This window comes from Bactrocera oleae, chromosome 6 (assembly GCF_042242935.1).
Source record: "Bactrocera oleae isolate idBacOlea1 chromosome 6, idBacOlea1, whole genome shotgun sequence".
NCBI classification, from domain to species: Eukaryota; Metazoa; Arthropoda; class Insecta; order Diptera; family Tephritidae; genus Bactrocera; species Bactrocera oleae.
Genome location: NC_091540.1, coordinates 16800624 through 16816163, shown reverse-complemented (window position 1 = coordinate 16816163; position 15540 = coordinate 16800624). Strand labels below are relative to the sequence as shown.

General features: G+C 35.8%; 6 protein-coding genes across 9 annotated transcripts in view; 3 read left to right on the top strand and 3 right to left on the bottom strand.

Annotated features, from left to right (window-relative positions):
• Positions 1-3073: 3073 nt before the first annotated feature.
• Positions 3074-4670, bottom strand: Vps36 (vacuolar protein sorting 36). Its single transcript, XM_014235419.3, has 3 exons — positions 4464-4670; positions 3663-4388; positions 3074-3566 (listed from the first exon to the last, which is right to left on the bottom strand). Exons 1-3 carry the CDS (start codon positions 4557-4559, stop codon positions 3180-3182), a joined length of 1209 nt encoding a protein of 402 aa, XP_014090894.2. The 5' UTR covers positions 4560-4670; the 3' UTR covers positions 3074-3179.
• Positions 4671-5647: 977 nt separating this feature from the next.
• LOC106617958 (metaxin-2) lies at positions 5648-7385 on the top strand. Of its 3 annotated transcripts, none has more exons than XM_070112155.1 (2): positions 5648-5791; positions 5877-7385. In XM_070112155.1, the coding sequence occupies exon 2, from the start codon at positions 5916-5918 to the stop codon at positions 6675-6677; it is 762 nt and encodes a 253-aa protein (XP_069968256.1). In that variant the 5' UTR covers positions 5648-5791; positions 5877-5915; the 3' UTR covers positions 6678-7385. The 3 variants fall into 3 exon arrangements, 2 of the variants coding, with proteins under 2 accessions (XP_069968256.1, XP_014090917.2); XR_001330743.3 differs by lacking the exon at positions 5648-5791 and having other exon boundaries at positions 5798-6730; positions 7178-7385; XM_014235442.3 differs by lacking the exon at positions 5648-5791 and having other exon boundaries at positions 5798-6667; positions 7178-7385.
• Positions 7386-7607: 222 nt separating this feature from the next.
• Positions 7608-10841, bottom strand: Rpn1 (regulatory particle non-ATPase 1). Its single transcript, XM_014235441.3, has 3 exons — positions 9611-10841; positions 8603-9439; positions 7608-8538 (listed from the first exon to the last, which is right to left on the bottom strand). Exons 1-3 carry the CDS (start codon positions 10679-10681, stop codon positions 7711-7713), a joined length of 2736 nt encoding a protein of 911 aa, XP_014090916.2. The 5' UTR covers positions 10682-10841; the 3' UTR covers positions 7608-7710.
• Positions 10842-11080: 239 nt separating this feature from the next.
• Positions 11081-12340, top strand: Mtr3 (exosome complex exonuclease Mtr3). The gene is made up of 4 exons (XM_014235495.3): positions 11081-11334; positions 11395-11512; positions 11567-11883; positions 11943-12340. The coding sequence occupies exons 1-4, from the start codon at positions 11190-11192 to the stop codon at positions 12242-12244; spliced, it is 882 nt and encodes a 293-aa protein (XP_014090970.2). The 5' UTR covers positions 11081-11189; the 3' UTR covers positions 12245-12340.
• On the bottom strand, positions 12321-14716 carry Prp3 (pre-mRNA processing factor 3). 2 transcript variants are annotated; one of them, XM_014235493.3, is made up of 3 exons: positions 14593-14716; positions 13326-14526; positions 12321-13177 (listed from the first exon to the last, which is right to left on the bottom strand). In XM_014235493.3, the coding sequence occupies exons 2-3, from the start codon at positions 14245-14247 to the stop codon at positions 12426-12428; spliced, it is 1674 nt and encodes a 557-aa protein (XP_014090968.1). In that variant the 5' UTR covers positions 14248-14526; positions 14593-14716; the 3' UTR covers positions 12321-12425. The 2 variants fall into 2 exon arrangements, with proteins under 2 accessions (XP_014090968.1, XP_014090967.1); XM_014235492.3 differs by having other exon boundaries at positions 13326-14715.
• A 414-nt stretch (positions 14717-15130) lies between these two features.
• Positions 15131-15540, top strand: part of Mi-2 (chromodomain-helicase-DNA-binding protein Mi-2 homolog) — a 34899-nt gene continuing 34489 nt past the window's right edge. Inside the window, exon 1 of the mRNA XM_014235436.3 lies at positions 15131-15290. Coding sequence (XP_014090911.1) covers positions 15254-15290 — 37 coding nt within the window. The 5' untranslated portion in view covers positions 15131-15253. The remainder of the gene's footprint in view (positions 15291-15540) is intronic.

The following is a 15540-nucleotide window of genomic DNA, read 5'->3' as shown; positions in this document are numbered from 1 at the left end:
TCCAAGGCATGCGCCATGCCAAGTTGCTAATGGGGGGCTATAACCTCAGACGGTTTAAAACCGTAATCAATCTCCCGGGAAACAAATTTCGACTTCTGGTCGCTTTCTACACCGGACATTGCAGGCTTAACAAGCATTTATTTAACATGGGCTTGGTCTCCTCTGCAAACTGCCGGTTCTGCGACATGGAGTCGGAAACCCCAGAACACCTACTAATGGACTGCACAACTGTCTGCAGACGTAGAGTCAAGGCCCTGGGATCCATGTTTCCAAACAGGGATCGCATCGCCTCATTGGCGCCTAGCAGTGTATTGGAGTTCATCAATACGCTAGGGCTAGATGAGTCGCTGTGACTTAGGGGAGGGCACAATAGACCATAGGTCGCGGTGCATACCTCAATCACTATCTAATCTAATCTAATCTAAGTTACCTGTGCGTACATTTCATCATGAAATTCTTTCGATTAGATAAGGTTCGTAACGATTAGCAGCGTAAGCAGAAGAGGCGACACGTCGAGCACTTTTGAAATCAGTTTGACTCATCCAAATTGAAATAAAAAACAAGGTTTGGACAGTCTGCGGAAGAATTAATGAAACCAAATTTTCCAAGAACACTCTTGGGTTTTGGGCGCTTGACAGAAATCAACTAGAGATAAATGCTCGCATAAGAGTATTTAAAAATGTAAATTAATTTAATTAAAAAAAAGTTGTTTGCCATCGCAAAAATCTTTTAGGTTGCGATGAATATGAATCTACAACTTATTTTTATGGCGGAGATGACCACGGAGGTGCGCTAAGGGGCAAAAACATGTACATGAAAATATGATTTTGATCTACACATATCTAATGTGTGGACTATTAACTTTATTCATCCTTTATACAGCATATAACGGAATAATAGTTACTGCTAATTGGACTTTCAATAACAAAAAAAAAATTTTTTTTTTGCCAAAAGCAAGCAGGAAACAATATAGTGGCATCCATAGTAACCAGGTTAGTGACCACGTCCACATTAAATAATTTGACAATATTTTCGTATCTCCTTATATCTCTTGTCTATAGCACAGGCAAGTATCCAAATTAAGCCATAAAAATTTGTATTGAAGATAACTTCTAATATATGTAAGGTTCACTTTTGCCCAAATTCACATAAAAATTCAAAAATTCCTATTTTAACATGTTAGGACTTTTAAACCCCTATATACCTATACTCAATGTGTCAATAATATAACATATATTTTAAATAGTTGCGACGATTTGTGCTGAAATCTATACTTGACCATATACAAATATTGTTTTTATTAGCAAGCTTCGGCGGCGCACTCGTGATTTGCCGGAATTCCCAGGTAACAAATAAAAGATATTTTATTTAATAGTGGATAACAAAATAAAATAATTACATTTTAGAAACCAACCAACCAACCAATCCAAACGTTAGTATAAAAATACCGTTACTTGTTCCGTTGAAAATTTCAATATTTGGATATTGATGTCATTCTTATAATTAGTACCAATCAAGGTGTTGACGCGGATATAGTCTTCATTTGCCTTTCTTTTAAAAAAAAAATGTTTCTTGTTACTCTTCAAGCCGTATGATTTTCAAAAATTGTTTAGAACTGAAAACGTCACTTAAAGCCGCGAAAGTATGTGTTCCGAGAATATTTCTACACTACTGACACTAAATAATTTATTTTCTTGTAGAAAAAAAGTTGAATGGTAACAAAAAAAACTAATAACAAGGAAGGACTAAGTTCGGATGTAACCGAACATTTTATAATCTCGCAAAGTCAAATGGTATACTCGTTTGAGATTTCTTTGTGGATTGGCTGATATTTTCGGTAGAAGGTCAACTATAGGCACTGGGGTCCACATATTTAGTACTTAGGGGCTTGAACAGTTTTGGTTCGATTTAGACATTTTTTGGTCCCAAGGTGGCATATTTTAAACGTATTATTCACGCAAAGTTTTACCCCGATATAATCATTGTTGCTTGATATGCATAGTGGAAAGTAAAAGAATCAGATGGAATTGAAAATTGTATTAAATGGGAAATAGGCGTGGTTGTAGTCCGACTTCGCCCATTTTCGCACTATAACATAGAAATATGCACCGAATTTGGTTGAAATCGGTTAAGCAGATCCCAAGATATGGGTTTTCACCTAAAAGTGGGCGGTGCTACGCCCACTGACTAATTTTGAACGCGGTTCCTATAAAGTCATCTCATACCATCCCAGAGATAAAATTTAATGTCTCTAGCGTGTTTAATGCTTGGTTTATCGCGCTTTTAGTATTTTTTAACAGTACCGTTATATGGGGAGTGGGCGGGCTTGTCATCCGATTTCACCCATTTTCAGACCATTAATAGAGGTGCTAAAAACATTTGCTCCCAGTGAATTTGGTTATTATAGCTTTAGCGGTTTAGGAGATATGCACATTATTCTTATTAGGGGCGGGACCACGCTTACTTAAAAAAAAAATTTAACTGCAGATGCCCCTCTCTAATGTGATCCTTTGTACCAAATAACAGTCTTGTATCTTATTGCGGAGCTTAGTTATGGCAATTTATTTGTTTTTGATTAATGGCGTTTTGTGGGCGTGGCAGTGGTACGATTACGCCCATCTGCAATACCAACCGTCTTACGGTACCAAGAAACAAGTGTACCAAGTTTCATGAAGATATCTCAATTTTTATTCAAGTTACACCTTGCACGGACGGACGGACAGACAGTCACCCGGATTTCAACTCGTCTCTTTATCCTGATCATTTATATATATAACCCTATATCTAACTCGATTAGTTTTAGGTGATACAAACAACCGTTAGGTGAACAAAACTATTATACTCTGTAGCAACAAGTTGCGAGAGTATAATTAGAGATTCTCGGATAAAATGCGAATTATGAAAATATCATAACTATCCTTCTATAGCATATTTCTTATTTTAAGTAAGTAAAAATTAAACCGATTAAGAACTTTATTATGTTATTATAAAAAAAATACATTTTCTTTTTATCAATGCGACCACATGTAGCATATGTATTAACGTAAATTATAATAAAAAATTATTTAATAAATTGAAATATTAGGAAAGCTTTGTGTTTTTATTTACTTTTATGTTTTTATGCACAAATTAATTATTAAATTCATACTTTTCTACGATATTCCACAAAAAATCATTTTTTAACTATCAATATCTCGATATAACAGCAAATTGGGGTAGAAACGTAAGCCTTCTATTGATTCGTCGCGACACACTTTACCCAAACGTTCAGCAGCAAGCAAGCGTTCTTTTGCTAATAACAACGAAATGCCTAGATCTTTAGCCAATTCTTCGACAGCTAATGATTTTGACATTGTCACCTTTTCCAGTGTATCAGCTGCTACCAGTTCATCATCTTGCGATTCTAATTGCAATACCATTGCTCCACTTGGAAATTTTCTTAGTTTTATCGGTCCGTTCAGTTGTTGACACGCGTGTAGCAAATCTTCCGCAGAAAGTAGTTCAAGGCCTCGTGCGCGATTCACCCGACAATACACATCGGCCAGCGACATCATGCCACCTTGTTCCTGAAAAGCATTACAATTGGGGCACATTCATAAAAATATTGCACTTACTTATAATTTAGAAATATGTAATGTACGAAAATCAATGTCGATTCTCACCTCGATAGGATCCAAAAGCAGTTCGCATATTTGTTGCGCTAAACTACGAAAATAATCCGAATTGCTACTGAAATTTTCTCGCGTCACTGGGTCTTCAATACCCAAGCTCAACAAATAAGATTTAAAACGCACAGTTTCATCATCAGATATTTCTCCTTTTTGTTCACGTATTTTTGTACTTATCACCTTTGATATGGCCACCATATCCTTTGCCATTGCCATTAGTACATTAAGATCCTGAAAAGCCAAAGCTATATTTTCATCTGTTTCTTTCGCTTTAGCTTCGATGGAACGCTCAATACCACCAATGCCAGTACGCATTTTCAAACGTAATTGTGCTGTATTGTCACCACTACGTGAATTTTGTGAATTACTTGCCACTGAAAGTGGATTCGGTATTACTAACACTTCCCATATTCTGGCTTCGATTGTTTGACGTAATGCACTTCCGAATTCTTGTGTCAATCCATTTTTTCCCGATAGTTTGATATGACTATGCGGACTGTAATCTATTGGACCTGGTGCCTTATCTGGTGGCGGCTCCCGTAAATATAATATATATCGAATCTTGCGTCCAAAAAAATATGAACTGGCTGTTTCTTCACTGAGCGATATCACATGACGTAGGGAAAGGCAAAGTGTAGTGGCAGCACGAGCAATTTCACCTGGACGACCCCAAAATAGACGATGGGTAGTGAGAACGATCTCACCTTCTTCATACTCTGTCTATAAATCATACAAGGATAACTGAATGTTATATAGCCAAGTGTGTGTGTGTTTTTTGAACATAAATATACTTACTTTGTGATCTCCATCATAAATTTTAACATTCCTATCACGACTCACAAACGTTTCATCATCATGCAATCGCGCTTCTACATATTCAAAACGATTCATCTTCGCATTACGAATTTTGAAAATATAATTTACTTAAAAAAAATACAATTAAAATTTTAGCAAAATTGCAGCAGTGAGTAACGTCATTTATGTTTTGTCTACAGCTGATGTTTTGTTTTATTAAGGTGTCTATAGATAATGTTTTGGATTATACTATAAGCAATTTATATTATTTCAATAAAATTTTACATGAAATGTAACAATTTTGAGATAGATTGTAATAGATTGTAACTGACCAAAATGTTAATTTTCATAATAGTTTACTATTTAATTCCAACGGACGTCCGTATTTTTCGATGAGGTAAGGGTTAAACATTGAGTTTTTTTCATAACTGCTGTCACTAGCTAGCAAAGTTTCTGCTGGAAAAGCGTTTCTTAACCTAAAAAGCTGACACAAACCAGCAGAAGAGAACACAGGTTGAGAGCGTAAAAAGATAAGAGCTGGTATCTCCTTTCTAATTCATCCGCGTCGAGATCTTTCTGAACTGGCGGCCTTTCGGCGTCGCTTAAAAAAAATAACCATAGCTCCTTTGCGTGCTCAAAGGTGTTCTATGCAAAAGAACTATGGACACCCCGGTGTTCGAAGCGCGGCCGAAAGCCGCCAACGCGGAAAGAAGTTTGACGATCTCCTACATTCGTCCCTACCATCAAATCGCGGCGCAAAAGAAATTGTGACTGTTACATTTCTTCCGCATATTTTTCACATGAAAATGTCTAACTCGTTAAACTTGTAATTACAGCTAAGTAATCTAAATTGTACAGAATTCTGCCGCTCCAACAACAACAACAACTAAGAATATGTGCAAAGTGTGTTAATATATTTTTTCATATATACCATACATAAATTATTTAAAAAAATCACTTTCCGCTTACGGATTTGCAATATACGTGTCAAAATAAGACTTTCGTTGGGCCAACTAAACTATACACAAACCGATTTGAATTGTGGATATTATATTCAATAATTTTCAAATCTTTGTATGGAGTGATTGTGAAAAACCATATTTTCCAGTTAGTTTCTGCTAGTTTTCCGTTTCTATATTTCTTCGTTATTTCGCTCTTTGTAAGAGTAACTTCTTTCTGACAGCTTGCAGCTGTTACATTAAGAAACTACGCTATTATTAATTACCAAAAACGCTCTACAACACTAACAAACTAGCAGCTGTTTGTGACATTTTTACTTGTTTGCATTTTTAGAAGAAATCCAACCCAACTCGGAATTAAACAGTTGTGTAAGCAATTTATAAAATCACAACAAATTTCATATTTTCAAAAGTTACTCATATATTGATTTGAAATATAATATTCAATATGCAGTCCTCACAGTACCTTAGTCAACTGAACGCCCTCGAAAAGATGAGCGATGAACCGTGGCCGGAGGATGCAGTACTTTATCAGCCTTACGAAGCAGAGCAAATACTTTTGCCAGAACATGCTAGTTGCTTAGCTGTTAAAGCGTATCTTAAAATGTGCCAACTACCATTTGAAGTACGCTCATGTGCAAATGCTGAATATATGTCGCCAAGTGGACGTTTGACAAAGCTGCCATTTATTCGTGCCGGAGCGTTCATAGTGAGTGAATTTGAACCCATAGTAAAGTTTATTGAGCATAAAGGCTCGGCTATCGGGCAGTGGTTGGACGATGACAGCAAGGCTGATATGCGTACATATGTATCATTGGCTGAAAACATCTTTACAATGGCCGAACTATATATCAGCTTCATCAACAAAATTGTATATGAAAAAGTGACAGCACCACGAAATGGCTGTGTTTTTCCATGGCCACTTAATCTAATACAAAATTACTCTAAGCGCCGCAATACACTGCGTTTGCTGAAGGTATATCAATGGAACGATATGACTATTGAAGATGTAATTGAGAAGGTAGAGAAATGTTGTGAGACATTAACATTGAAACTCGAAGAGTCGCCCGATACGCCGTTCTTTTATTCGGACCAGCCATGCGAATTGGACGCTATTGCCTTTGGACATCTTTTTGCTATTTTAACAACTGATTTGCCAAATATGGCACTTGCACAGACAGTGCGAAAATTTAAACGTTTGGTAGAGTTTTGCCAATATATTGATGGGAAATATTTCCAAATGAGGTCTCTATAAAGTGTTTGGATGTTATACGTTAATATTTATTTGAATTTTACGCAGATTTTTAGGTGCTTATTATTATATTAATTATTTTCAAGCAATTCAGATCGATTAAAATATGCAACATAAAATTTATTACTCTTGTATCTTTAATACGCTTTTTTTAAATGTTGGTAATCTTCCACAATAAAACGTTTGCATTTATGTATTTTTTATTTCCCACAGTTAGTACAGCTTTTGCAAATTAGTTTCGGCTTTTTTCGTTGACCATATGTGTTGCATATAGTATATGTATATGTTCATTGTATATTTTATTCGAATTAATAATTGTTTAATCCTAAATTTTTGAATAGTTTGTTAGATTCTAAAAAAAATTTTCTTAAAACATAGTCCACATACATATGTATATATATAAACTAAATTTTTTGTTGTAAGTTTTATGTGTATTATGTATTTATATTTATATATATACTTCATTTTCAAATCTAATAACATATGATTGTTTTAATTTTCAGTAAATGAATCTAAATTGCTCAGCCGATCCAAGATGCGAGCAATCCCACTTATACAAATTTATTTCAATTTCTTTTCTATAATATAATATTGAGACTATGAATATGTACATACGTATACACGTATATAGAAATAAATTGTTAATTAAAATCAATGGAATTATTTTTCTAGATTTTTAATAAAAAGGATGTAGTTAAATTTCCACAAAAATTCATGTAAAATTCTTTAACTCAAGTTTAAGTTGGATAGAAAATAATGAAATTGGAATTTAATCGCACAATTAACTATCAAACCCCGTTGAAATTAATGTCTGCCAAGAAGTATTAATAAACTTGATAATGCACAAGAAAATCAGATTAGGTCATAATCGCTCATGATGTGCACAAACAAATTACAAATAGTATGACATTGAATAAATGATATATGAGAAAGTTGGTTTCCATCATATATAATGATTTAATTTAAATTTATTATCGTTTACATTTAAATTATATGAAATTACCAGCGTAAATAATTATAGTTCGAATACATTACATTACTTCACAAAGTTGGGATTTTTCTTCAATATGACAAAACCTTCCATAACTGGAGTAAGCGAAATATATTCATCGGTGGCCAATTCAGCGCGTTCACCCATCGCAAGCAGTACAGGAGTTGTATGAGTTTGAAAACCGGTAATGGTTTTGGGTTTACCAGCTTGACCAACCACATCGATAGCAATGCCAACACGCACTGGCACCTGTAGTTGATTCAGTTCTTCATCGAAAGTGATTAACATGCGCGCCTGCATGGCTGGCACCAAAGTATACAGTAGGTAGTGTGAGCGGCCCAATATTAAAGTTTTAACATCCAGCAAAGAAACTAAAGTAGCCATTAGGCCCGCTACAGCCATAGGATTCATCAGCTGGCGATCGCTATGGTAAGGGCTAAGCGTCAATGTGCCTTTACCTAAATGTGTTAGACTTTGTGCAATGCGAACCATGAACAAATTGCTCGGATCTTTCGAATGATATTGTGCTAATTGACGTAGCATAGATGCTAAGCGAGCATTGTTAGTGCCAGCACCTATAAGGCCCATAGCGAAAATGGCATTGTGAGCCACTTCGGCATCACTGTCATGCGAGAATTTGCTTAATGTATCTAATATATTCAGCTTAGGATTAGAAGCAGAGATTAAGCCCAAAGCTAGTGGCACTGCACGACGTATGCAGGGCTCGCAATAGCGAAGTAAATTTCCGAATGAGCGAAAAGCCATCTCGGCGCCAATGTCTTCACCCATAGCAATTAAAGCTATACCCAAAACAGCTATAGCTTGCGTGGCGGATAGATCTTTCTCCTTTTCCTTCTCTTTTTCGGCCTTATCCTAATAAAATTGATACATTCCTATTAGTATTATTTTCCTAAAATTGATTAGTAGTACAATTTACCTTTTCCTTATTTTTATCCTTCTTGCCCTTTTCATCAGCACCATCAGCGTTTGAAGACTCATAATGATCAGAGCAAATATGCAACAACTGTTGTATTTTCAACACATTTCCAGTACCAGCATAGGCACAAATATCGACCATAGTTGTGGCCATTGAACGATATGGTTCATCAAGTACTTCCAGGGTGAGCATAACTGCTTCAGTTGCTTTCTGACGTCCCAAGTACAATAGACCCAAGCCTAACCATAAGAAACGCGAGTAAGTATCCTTGAGATCAGACTTAGAGAGACCCATAATGGTTTGAAGTAATATTTCTGTTATTTCGGCATTGCAGGAACCTACTGATATTAAGCCCAACGATAATGCGGCGATTCCCATGATCTCCACATTGGCCGCATTTTTGCCATTAGCAGCAAACACTGTTTTCAACGTATCAATGACAATAGCACGATTAGAACCAGCATAGGCTATACCAAGACCCAAAATGGCACCAATACGCATTGAAGTATTCTGATTATCAATATAATCGGCGAGTAGCGCATGGGCAGGGTCAACCTCATTACGAATGCCACAATTAACAATACCACAAGCTAATAATGCACCGGATTTGATGTAATCGTCGGTAGAATAGAGATATTTGTCAATCATAGTTAAGCCACCATCAACATCCCATAACAAAATGAGACCAAGAGAAGCCGTGGCTGAAAGCATGCCATGTTCTTTATTTTTATACAACCACTTATTGCCATCTTCAGAGAGTAGTTTATCCACGCCAAAACCAGCATTTACAAAACCATTCACAAAACTGGCGGCCAAATTTTGCTTCGCTGAATCAACCTGAAATTAAAGTATTTTATATGTTACTACTATTAACATATTAAAGAGATTCAATGTAAAATTATTGTGAAATGGTGTAAATTACAATTTATTAATTAATGTAATTTGAAATTTGTATGGTAAGTTAATATAAATATACTATATTAATATTTAAAAAATACTTTTTAATACCTGTATTGAAGCAAAACGAGTGCGCGCATTATCTAAATGCGATTTATAAATGTCCTCCGGAGTCTTGGCTTCCATTATATCCAGTTCCCGTGCCAAATTCAAAAAATGTTTATTCAAGTTCGTGTTAGACATGATTTCCATTAAATCATCATAATCCGGCACAGATTCATCCAATTCTAAGCACACTTGCTGACGTGCCAACATAAAAGCAAGTTGCTTTTGTACAGCAGCATCTTTAGGCTCCTTAAATATTTCCGAAATTTTATCCATATCATTTAGCATCAATGCTAAACGCAATGCTTGTGTATATTGATTAAATTTACGAGCCAGCTGTAGCGCTGTTTCCAGAATTATGGTATTATCAGGTTCGGGTACATAAGGATAGCAAGATTGCAAATATAAGCAAACGCGTGGGTAAGCTGATTCGTCTACATAATCTTGCAACAAATGCAAATGATCTATCTCAATCAATAAGTCGCAAGCATCTGCCTCAGCATTGTGTTCCATATTGTATGGGATAATTTGTTTCACCAATTCAATGAGTTGTGCTTGAAATTCACCCGAGGTATCCAAATAATGCGATGCTATTTCCCCAGACAAATGGCGAACATATTCGTGTCCCCAATCACCAATTTTCTGAGAACGATCGCAAAGAAAACGATAGGCCAAACAATCCTTACCACTGCCCATTGTCATTGAGAGCACCGATATAATATCAGCACACAATTGCCGCGTTTGCTGGTCAGGCATTTGTTTATATATTGTTTTCATTGCCTCGTAATGTGGTCGCATAAACTTCAATGGTTTTGGTACTGAAGTCATAGATGTAGTAGAAGCCCGAATTAGTTTTGCCAACATTTCCAATGCTGGTAAATACAATGCCTTATCGGGTTCTTGTAGGCGATTAACCAGCATCTCCAATTCGTCTTGAAGTTGTTGATCCTCATCGGAAAGCTCCTGGTCCTTACTTTCCTCTTTAGCATCTTTATTTGCTTCCTTTTCCGGTGTTTCCTTCACTTGGTCTTTCTTCACCTCAGCAGCAGTTTTTTCATCTTTCTTGGGAGCAACCATTTTGAGTGCTTAATTAATTACACTATTATAATTAAGCGAATGTAGTTTTAATTTTCAGTAATGCTTTCTTCAATTCAGATGAAATTTTGTTTCTGCAATTTTCAGCAAGAATTACAGTGCGTTTTTCTGTATGTCAAACTAGTGGTGTTGTGTTGCCAACAACTAACAAATTATTCGTTTTGACAATTCGTTCTAAAGAAGACAAAGAGTTATCAGATGTGTAATCGATCAGACGCAAACAGGAACGCGAACACAAAACTATTAGAATTTTAATTTTAATATTTTGATATATTGCAGTTTGATTTATTACGATATTCGGATTTTTTAATCCACACAGAAAATACAATATTAAAAACAAAAATAAAAAAATTATGTGGCAACGTGTGATGTTCAACACGGTATAAGATGTCACTCGTTTGTACATTTTCAAATAAACTTTGTTTATACTTGTTAAGAGAAAAGTTTTTAATTATACTTAAGTACAAATAATTACTTGAGATAAATTACTATGTCGCCTCCAACTGCTAGTCGAAAATTTATGTATCCTGAACAATCAGTGCCATATTCGATATATATTAAACAAGAAAATCCTGATGAATTATTTGCCAAACTTGAGAAACCGAGCAAATTGCAATTGGAGGAGAGACCAACATGTAGGTTTAGTAAATATATATATATTTTTTAATAAACCAACAATTTTGATCGTACTATAGTCTTAAAAGTTGGTGCACTTGCAACAGTCAAAGGTTCCGCCTACATGGAATATGGCAAAACGAAGGTAATGGCATCGATAGAACCTCCACGTGAGTTGAGCAAACAGACTAAGAAAATGTGAGTAAAAACTAGATAATTATTAATTATCGAATACTTACTCTACTCTCACAGGGGAACACTGGGTTTAGTTACATGTACATTAAAGTATGCCCCATTTGCCGTGAAAGATCCAGCATGTATACCGAGAAAGGAAACTTCCATGGCATTGGCCTTAAAAAAAGCCTTAGAACCTGTTATTTGTCGACATGAATTTCCATATTTTCAGCTTGAAATAAAAGTAATAATATTAGATGATGATGGGTGTGCACTTAGTACAGCTATTAATTGTTGTGGTGCAGCTTTGGTAGATGCTGGTATTGCTACATATGACTTAATAACAGCATCGACAGTGTGCAAATATAAAGATGTAGAATTCGTTAATCCAAATGGTATAGAAAATCATTTTTATATTTTTTATTTCTATTTTCAATGTGTGTTTTTTATTTAGCTGTTATTGAACAATTAGTTTCCACAATAACCGATTCTGAAAGCAATGAAGAACATGGCATTGTTGTAACCGCTAGTTTGGCCGCAGTTGACCAAATAACCGAATGTTTTCAAAAGGGATATTTAAAGCCGGAAACGCTGCAACAACTAACGGATCATACACTGGCTATTAATGAACGAGTATTAGATACAGTACGTTATGTGTTATTTAACAAGGTCAAAACACAGTTGGAAAAGGAGAAAGCCACAAGAGAAGAAATTGAAAATATCAATGTTATCACCGAGAGCACAGTTTCTGAGTAAATATAAATAAATTGAGTCTTGCACCCTGACCTTAGGTCTATTGTGGTTTCCTGTTTCTGAGTAAATAAAATGTTAGTTGTTTTACGAATTAGAAAATGTTTATTTTTGGAAAACTAAAATATATCAACATGTATATAGTGAAATTTTGTCCTAAATGTTAGAAACAACTTTAAAGTATATTTTAAGAATCTGTAGATGCTTCCAAGACAGCACCCGAATACGCCAAATCCCAGTAATGTTCAACTTGATGCTTCTGAAAAAATTCGCGAGCCATTTTCTCCATTGGAAACACCTTGAATTTTATTTCTCCAAAATGTCTTCGTTGACTAGTGCCCTCCCAAACCAGAACACATGAGTTGGGTATTTCATGACCATCAGGACCTTTTACCATGTCCTCTTCCCACTTTATGCGGTGTTGCATTAGTCGTCGATATTTTTTTTGTTGTTTCGGTCCACCCTCAACTACTATAACGCAACAATCGCGGAAAAGAACCACTGTACCAGTCATATGCAGCTGTTTGGCATTAGTTTCCACTTTGAATTTTTTACTGGCATTGTCTTGCAAGTCACGAATGCGGTAAACACTAACATTGACGCCACACGAAGTGTCTTCTTTGATTTTTCGAACTTTCTTTTCACTTTTCTGCTCTGCTGTCAACTTACGGGCATTATTTGCATCCTCATGTGCTTTTTGTCGCTTAGCCATTTGTTCGCGTACATGTGCTTCAATTTTTGTTGGATCTTGCACAGCCTCTGAACCTAACACACGCATTAAATTAGAAATTCGTAACTTTGGTTCAGGTGGTGCAACAAGACCTAAACGGATTTTTTCTTGTTCCTCCTTCCAAGCTTCACGACGATTTTGGCGTCGAAGCTTTTTTCGCTCTTTCTTTGTGAGAAAGACAGGTAAATACACTGGTTTCAATGGTTCATCTGAGGAATTAAAAATATATTCGCGTTAGAACTGCTTAGCAATTTTTAATTGCTTACATACTATATCAAAAGTTTATTAATATTTTAAATTCAAATTGTATTAAAAGCATGACATAGAAAAATCGCGTGTATTTAATGGAAAACTTACTTGGCGGTTTCATTTGGGTTGGATGTTCAATAAGATTTGTAATTGCTGACTGTCGAATACTGATTTTCCCTTTGTCATCCAATGTGTTCAAATCTTGAGTTAGAATTACAGAATCCCACCACTCCATGGCAGGAACGTCGTCGGGTGTGTCTTGTTTAGGTGCAATGAGTGCCAACTTTGTGGCAGAACTTATACCAGTTTTGCGTGCAATTTGGGAAATTTCATTTTGTAGTTTTTCCAACTGTGCCTTCATCCGCATTCTTTCAGCCAATTGCTGAAATTTTCCTGGTTCATGGAAACGCAACGAACGCTTGGTGCGTACAGTGGGTTTTTGGGCGATACGGTCGTCGAAAAATTTCAAAGATTCCTCTTGCTGCGAATGACGATCTGCATGTACTTGACTCTTATTAAATACCTCACGTTTTTTCGCACGAATATTGGCCTTCAAGGTTGGCGTGAGTGTTGGTATGTTAATGGCTCTACCACTTTTGTCGATAGTTCGACCGTCCTCATCCAAAATTAATGGTTTCGGTCGATCTTGAACTTGTGGCGGTTGAATTAGGTTAGACAACTTGGCACGAATTTGTGCCTGTAACTCTGCTATCTTTTTAGCCTTTTCTGAATCTTCTGGAGCTGTTTTCTTCGCAAGTGCTTGAGTGGCAAGAGCAACTGGCAATCCTATCTGCGGAACAGAAGCTAAAATGGGATCTTTTGCTTTTAAATTATTAAGAGCTCGTTTTCTTTCTTCTATTTCTCGTTGAGCATTTACCATCATGAGTTTAATTTGTGTCGAATTCAGACCAGTTGTAGATGCTGCAGGAGTAGTGGAAGCAACAGCATTTATATTGGCTGCAACCACGGAAGCTGCTGCCAAGGGTGTTAATGCGGAAGATGCGCTAACAATATTGTTTTTCTCCTTCATATCGAAACGAGATTTTTTTGGCACATCAGCACCAGTTTCATTACTAGCATTACGTTTTTTACTCTTACGGCGATAGTCGTCCAATTTATCCTGCAATTTATCAGCTAGTCTTGAGCTTTGTTTTGTATCCAAGATCTTTTCCAATTTTTCCGCAATACGTCGACGGTCATACCCATTGTGTAAACAGTGTTCGATTGTACTTATGATGCGGTCTTCTTCACCACCAACAGCAACTCCCTTTGCCAAAGCAGAGATGTCCGTATGCAATTCATCAATCTCCTTACGCGTATAATAGGACATAATTCGCAATTAATTTGGTCTGAAATATGTTTAAATACTATTTACCAAATTCGCATATAAGTTTGTCTGGAAGAACAATGATTTTATGCAATTTCTTGAAAACGTTGAAAATCGTATCCAAAACTTTCATGTCTCTGATAATTTTGATGACATTAGCCCGATTGCCATATTTTTTATACAAAAAAGATGTAAAGACAAATTGACATGCTTTAATTATAAGATGTCTGCACAAGAGATAATAAAAATTGTGTCATAAATAAAATAAAGGTTCCAGAAATTATCCAAAACAAATACATTAATAGGTAAAAATTACTTCAAATCAATTCAAAAATCACTTTGGATGAATTTTGTGTGAGCATATTCACAAAGTCAAACAAAGTTCTTATAAACTCACATCACAGAGGAGATAAGATTTCTTGCATAAGAAATTATAAAAGTAGAACAAAACAAACACAAATGTCAATAAATATCATAATGTATGCAGAAAATTTATTGACTTTGATCGTTTTATTTAATCGACAACTCTATAAAATACAGTCCTGATTTTGGTACACTGTTCAATCACATTGGCAACGTTGGCAAGATGGTTTGTTAAAGCGGCTTCGTGAGTGGATTCTGACGTGCGTTAATTTTTAGTGCTGAATTTTTGTAATTTTATCTAGTTTTTTGTGAATTAATCACCTGAAATTCGCGAATATTAGTGAAAATGGCATCTGAAGACGAGAATGATGATACTTTTCAAGGTGAGTGAAAATTTAAAAGACTTGTTTTTATGGAAAAAAAGAAGTGAGAAAAGTTTTGTGGTCATTCTTGGCGACGTCGACGTCTACGCGTTCGAAGGCGCAACGAAAATCATAGGCCATGGCGCTGAAATCGGCATTAGTCGCAGCAGCAATCGTCTGTTTCTTATAGTCGGCAGTTTCGTTGTTAATACATGTGTCCTCTGGTCATTTGTGTCTAAATTGCGCCAATTTTTCTTATGTAGTTATTGAA

What these genes read in the sequence shown, in the direction of transcription:
- Rpn1 (XM_014235441.3), bottom strand. Translation starts at nt 10,681, where the DNA reads ATGGTTGCTCCCAAGAAAGATGAAAAAACTGCTGCTGAGGTGAAGAAA. An exon ending in CTCGTTTTGCTTCAATACAG is followed by an intron (nt 9,440 to 9,610) that starts GTATTAAAAAGT and finishes CTTTAATTTCAG; the next exon opens with GTTGATTCAGCGAAGCAAAA. An exon ending in AGGATAAAAATAAGGAAAAG is followed by an intron (nt 8,539 to 8,602) that starts GTAAATTGTACT and finishes CAATTTTATTAG; the next exon opens with GATAAGGCCGAAAAAGAGAA.
- LOC106617958 (XM_014235442.3), top strand. Translation starts at nt 5,871, where the DNA reads ATGCAGTCCTCACAGTACCTTAGTCAACTGAACGCCCTCGAAAAGATG.
- Mtr3 (XM_014235495.3), top strand. Translation starts at nt 11,190, where the DNA reads ATGTCGCCTCCAACTGCTAGTCGAAAATTTATGTATCCTGAACAATCA. An exon ending in AGCAAACAGACTAAGAAAAT is followed by an intron (nt 11,513 to 11,566) that starts GTGAGTAAAAAC and finishes CTACTCTCACAG; the next exon opens with GGGAACACTGGGTTTAGTTA. An exon ending in AGAATTCGTTAATCCAAATG is followed by an intron (nt 11,884 to 11,942) that starts GTATAGAAAATC and finishes TTTTTTATTTAG; the next exon opens with CTGTTATTGAACAATTAGTT.
- Vps36 (XM_014235419.3), bottom strand. Translation starts at nt 4,559, where the DNA reads ATGAATCGTTTTGAATATGTAGAAGCGCGATTGCATGATGATGAAACG. An exon ending in TTTATGATGGAGATCACAAA is followed by an intron (nt 4,389 to 4,463) that starts GTAAGTATATTT and finishes TATGATTTATAG; the next exon opens with ACAGAGTATGAAGAAGGTGA. An exon ending in TGCTTTTGGATCCTATCGAG is followed by an intron (nt 3,567 to 3,662) that starts GTGAGAATCGAC and finishes AATGCTTTTCAG; the next exon opens with GAACAAGGTGGCATGATGTC.
- Prp3 (XM_014235492.3), bottom strand. Translation starts at nt 14,547, where the DNA reads ATGTCCTATTATACGCGTAAGGAGATTGATGAATTGCATACGGACATC. An exon ending in AACCCAAATGAAACCGCCAA is followed by an intron (nt 13,178 to 13,325) that starts GTAAGTTTTCCA and finishes TTAATTCCTCAG; the next exon opens with ATGAACCATTGAAACCAGTG.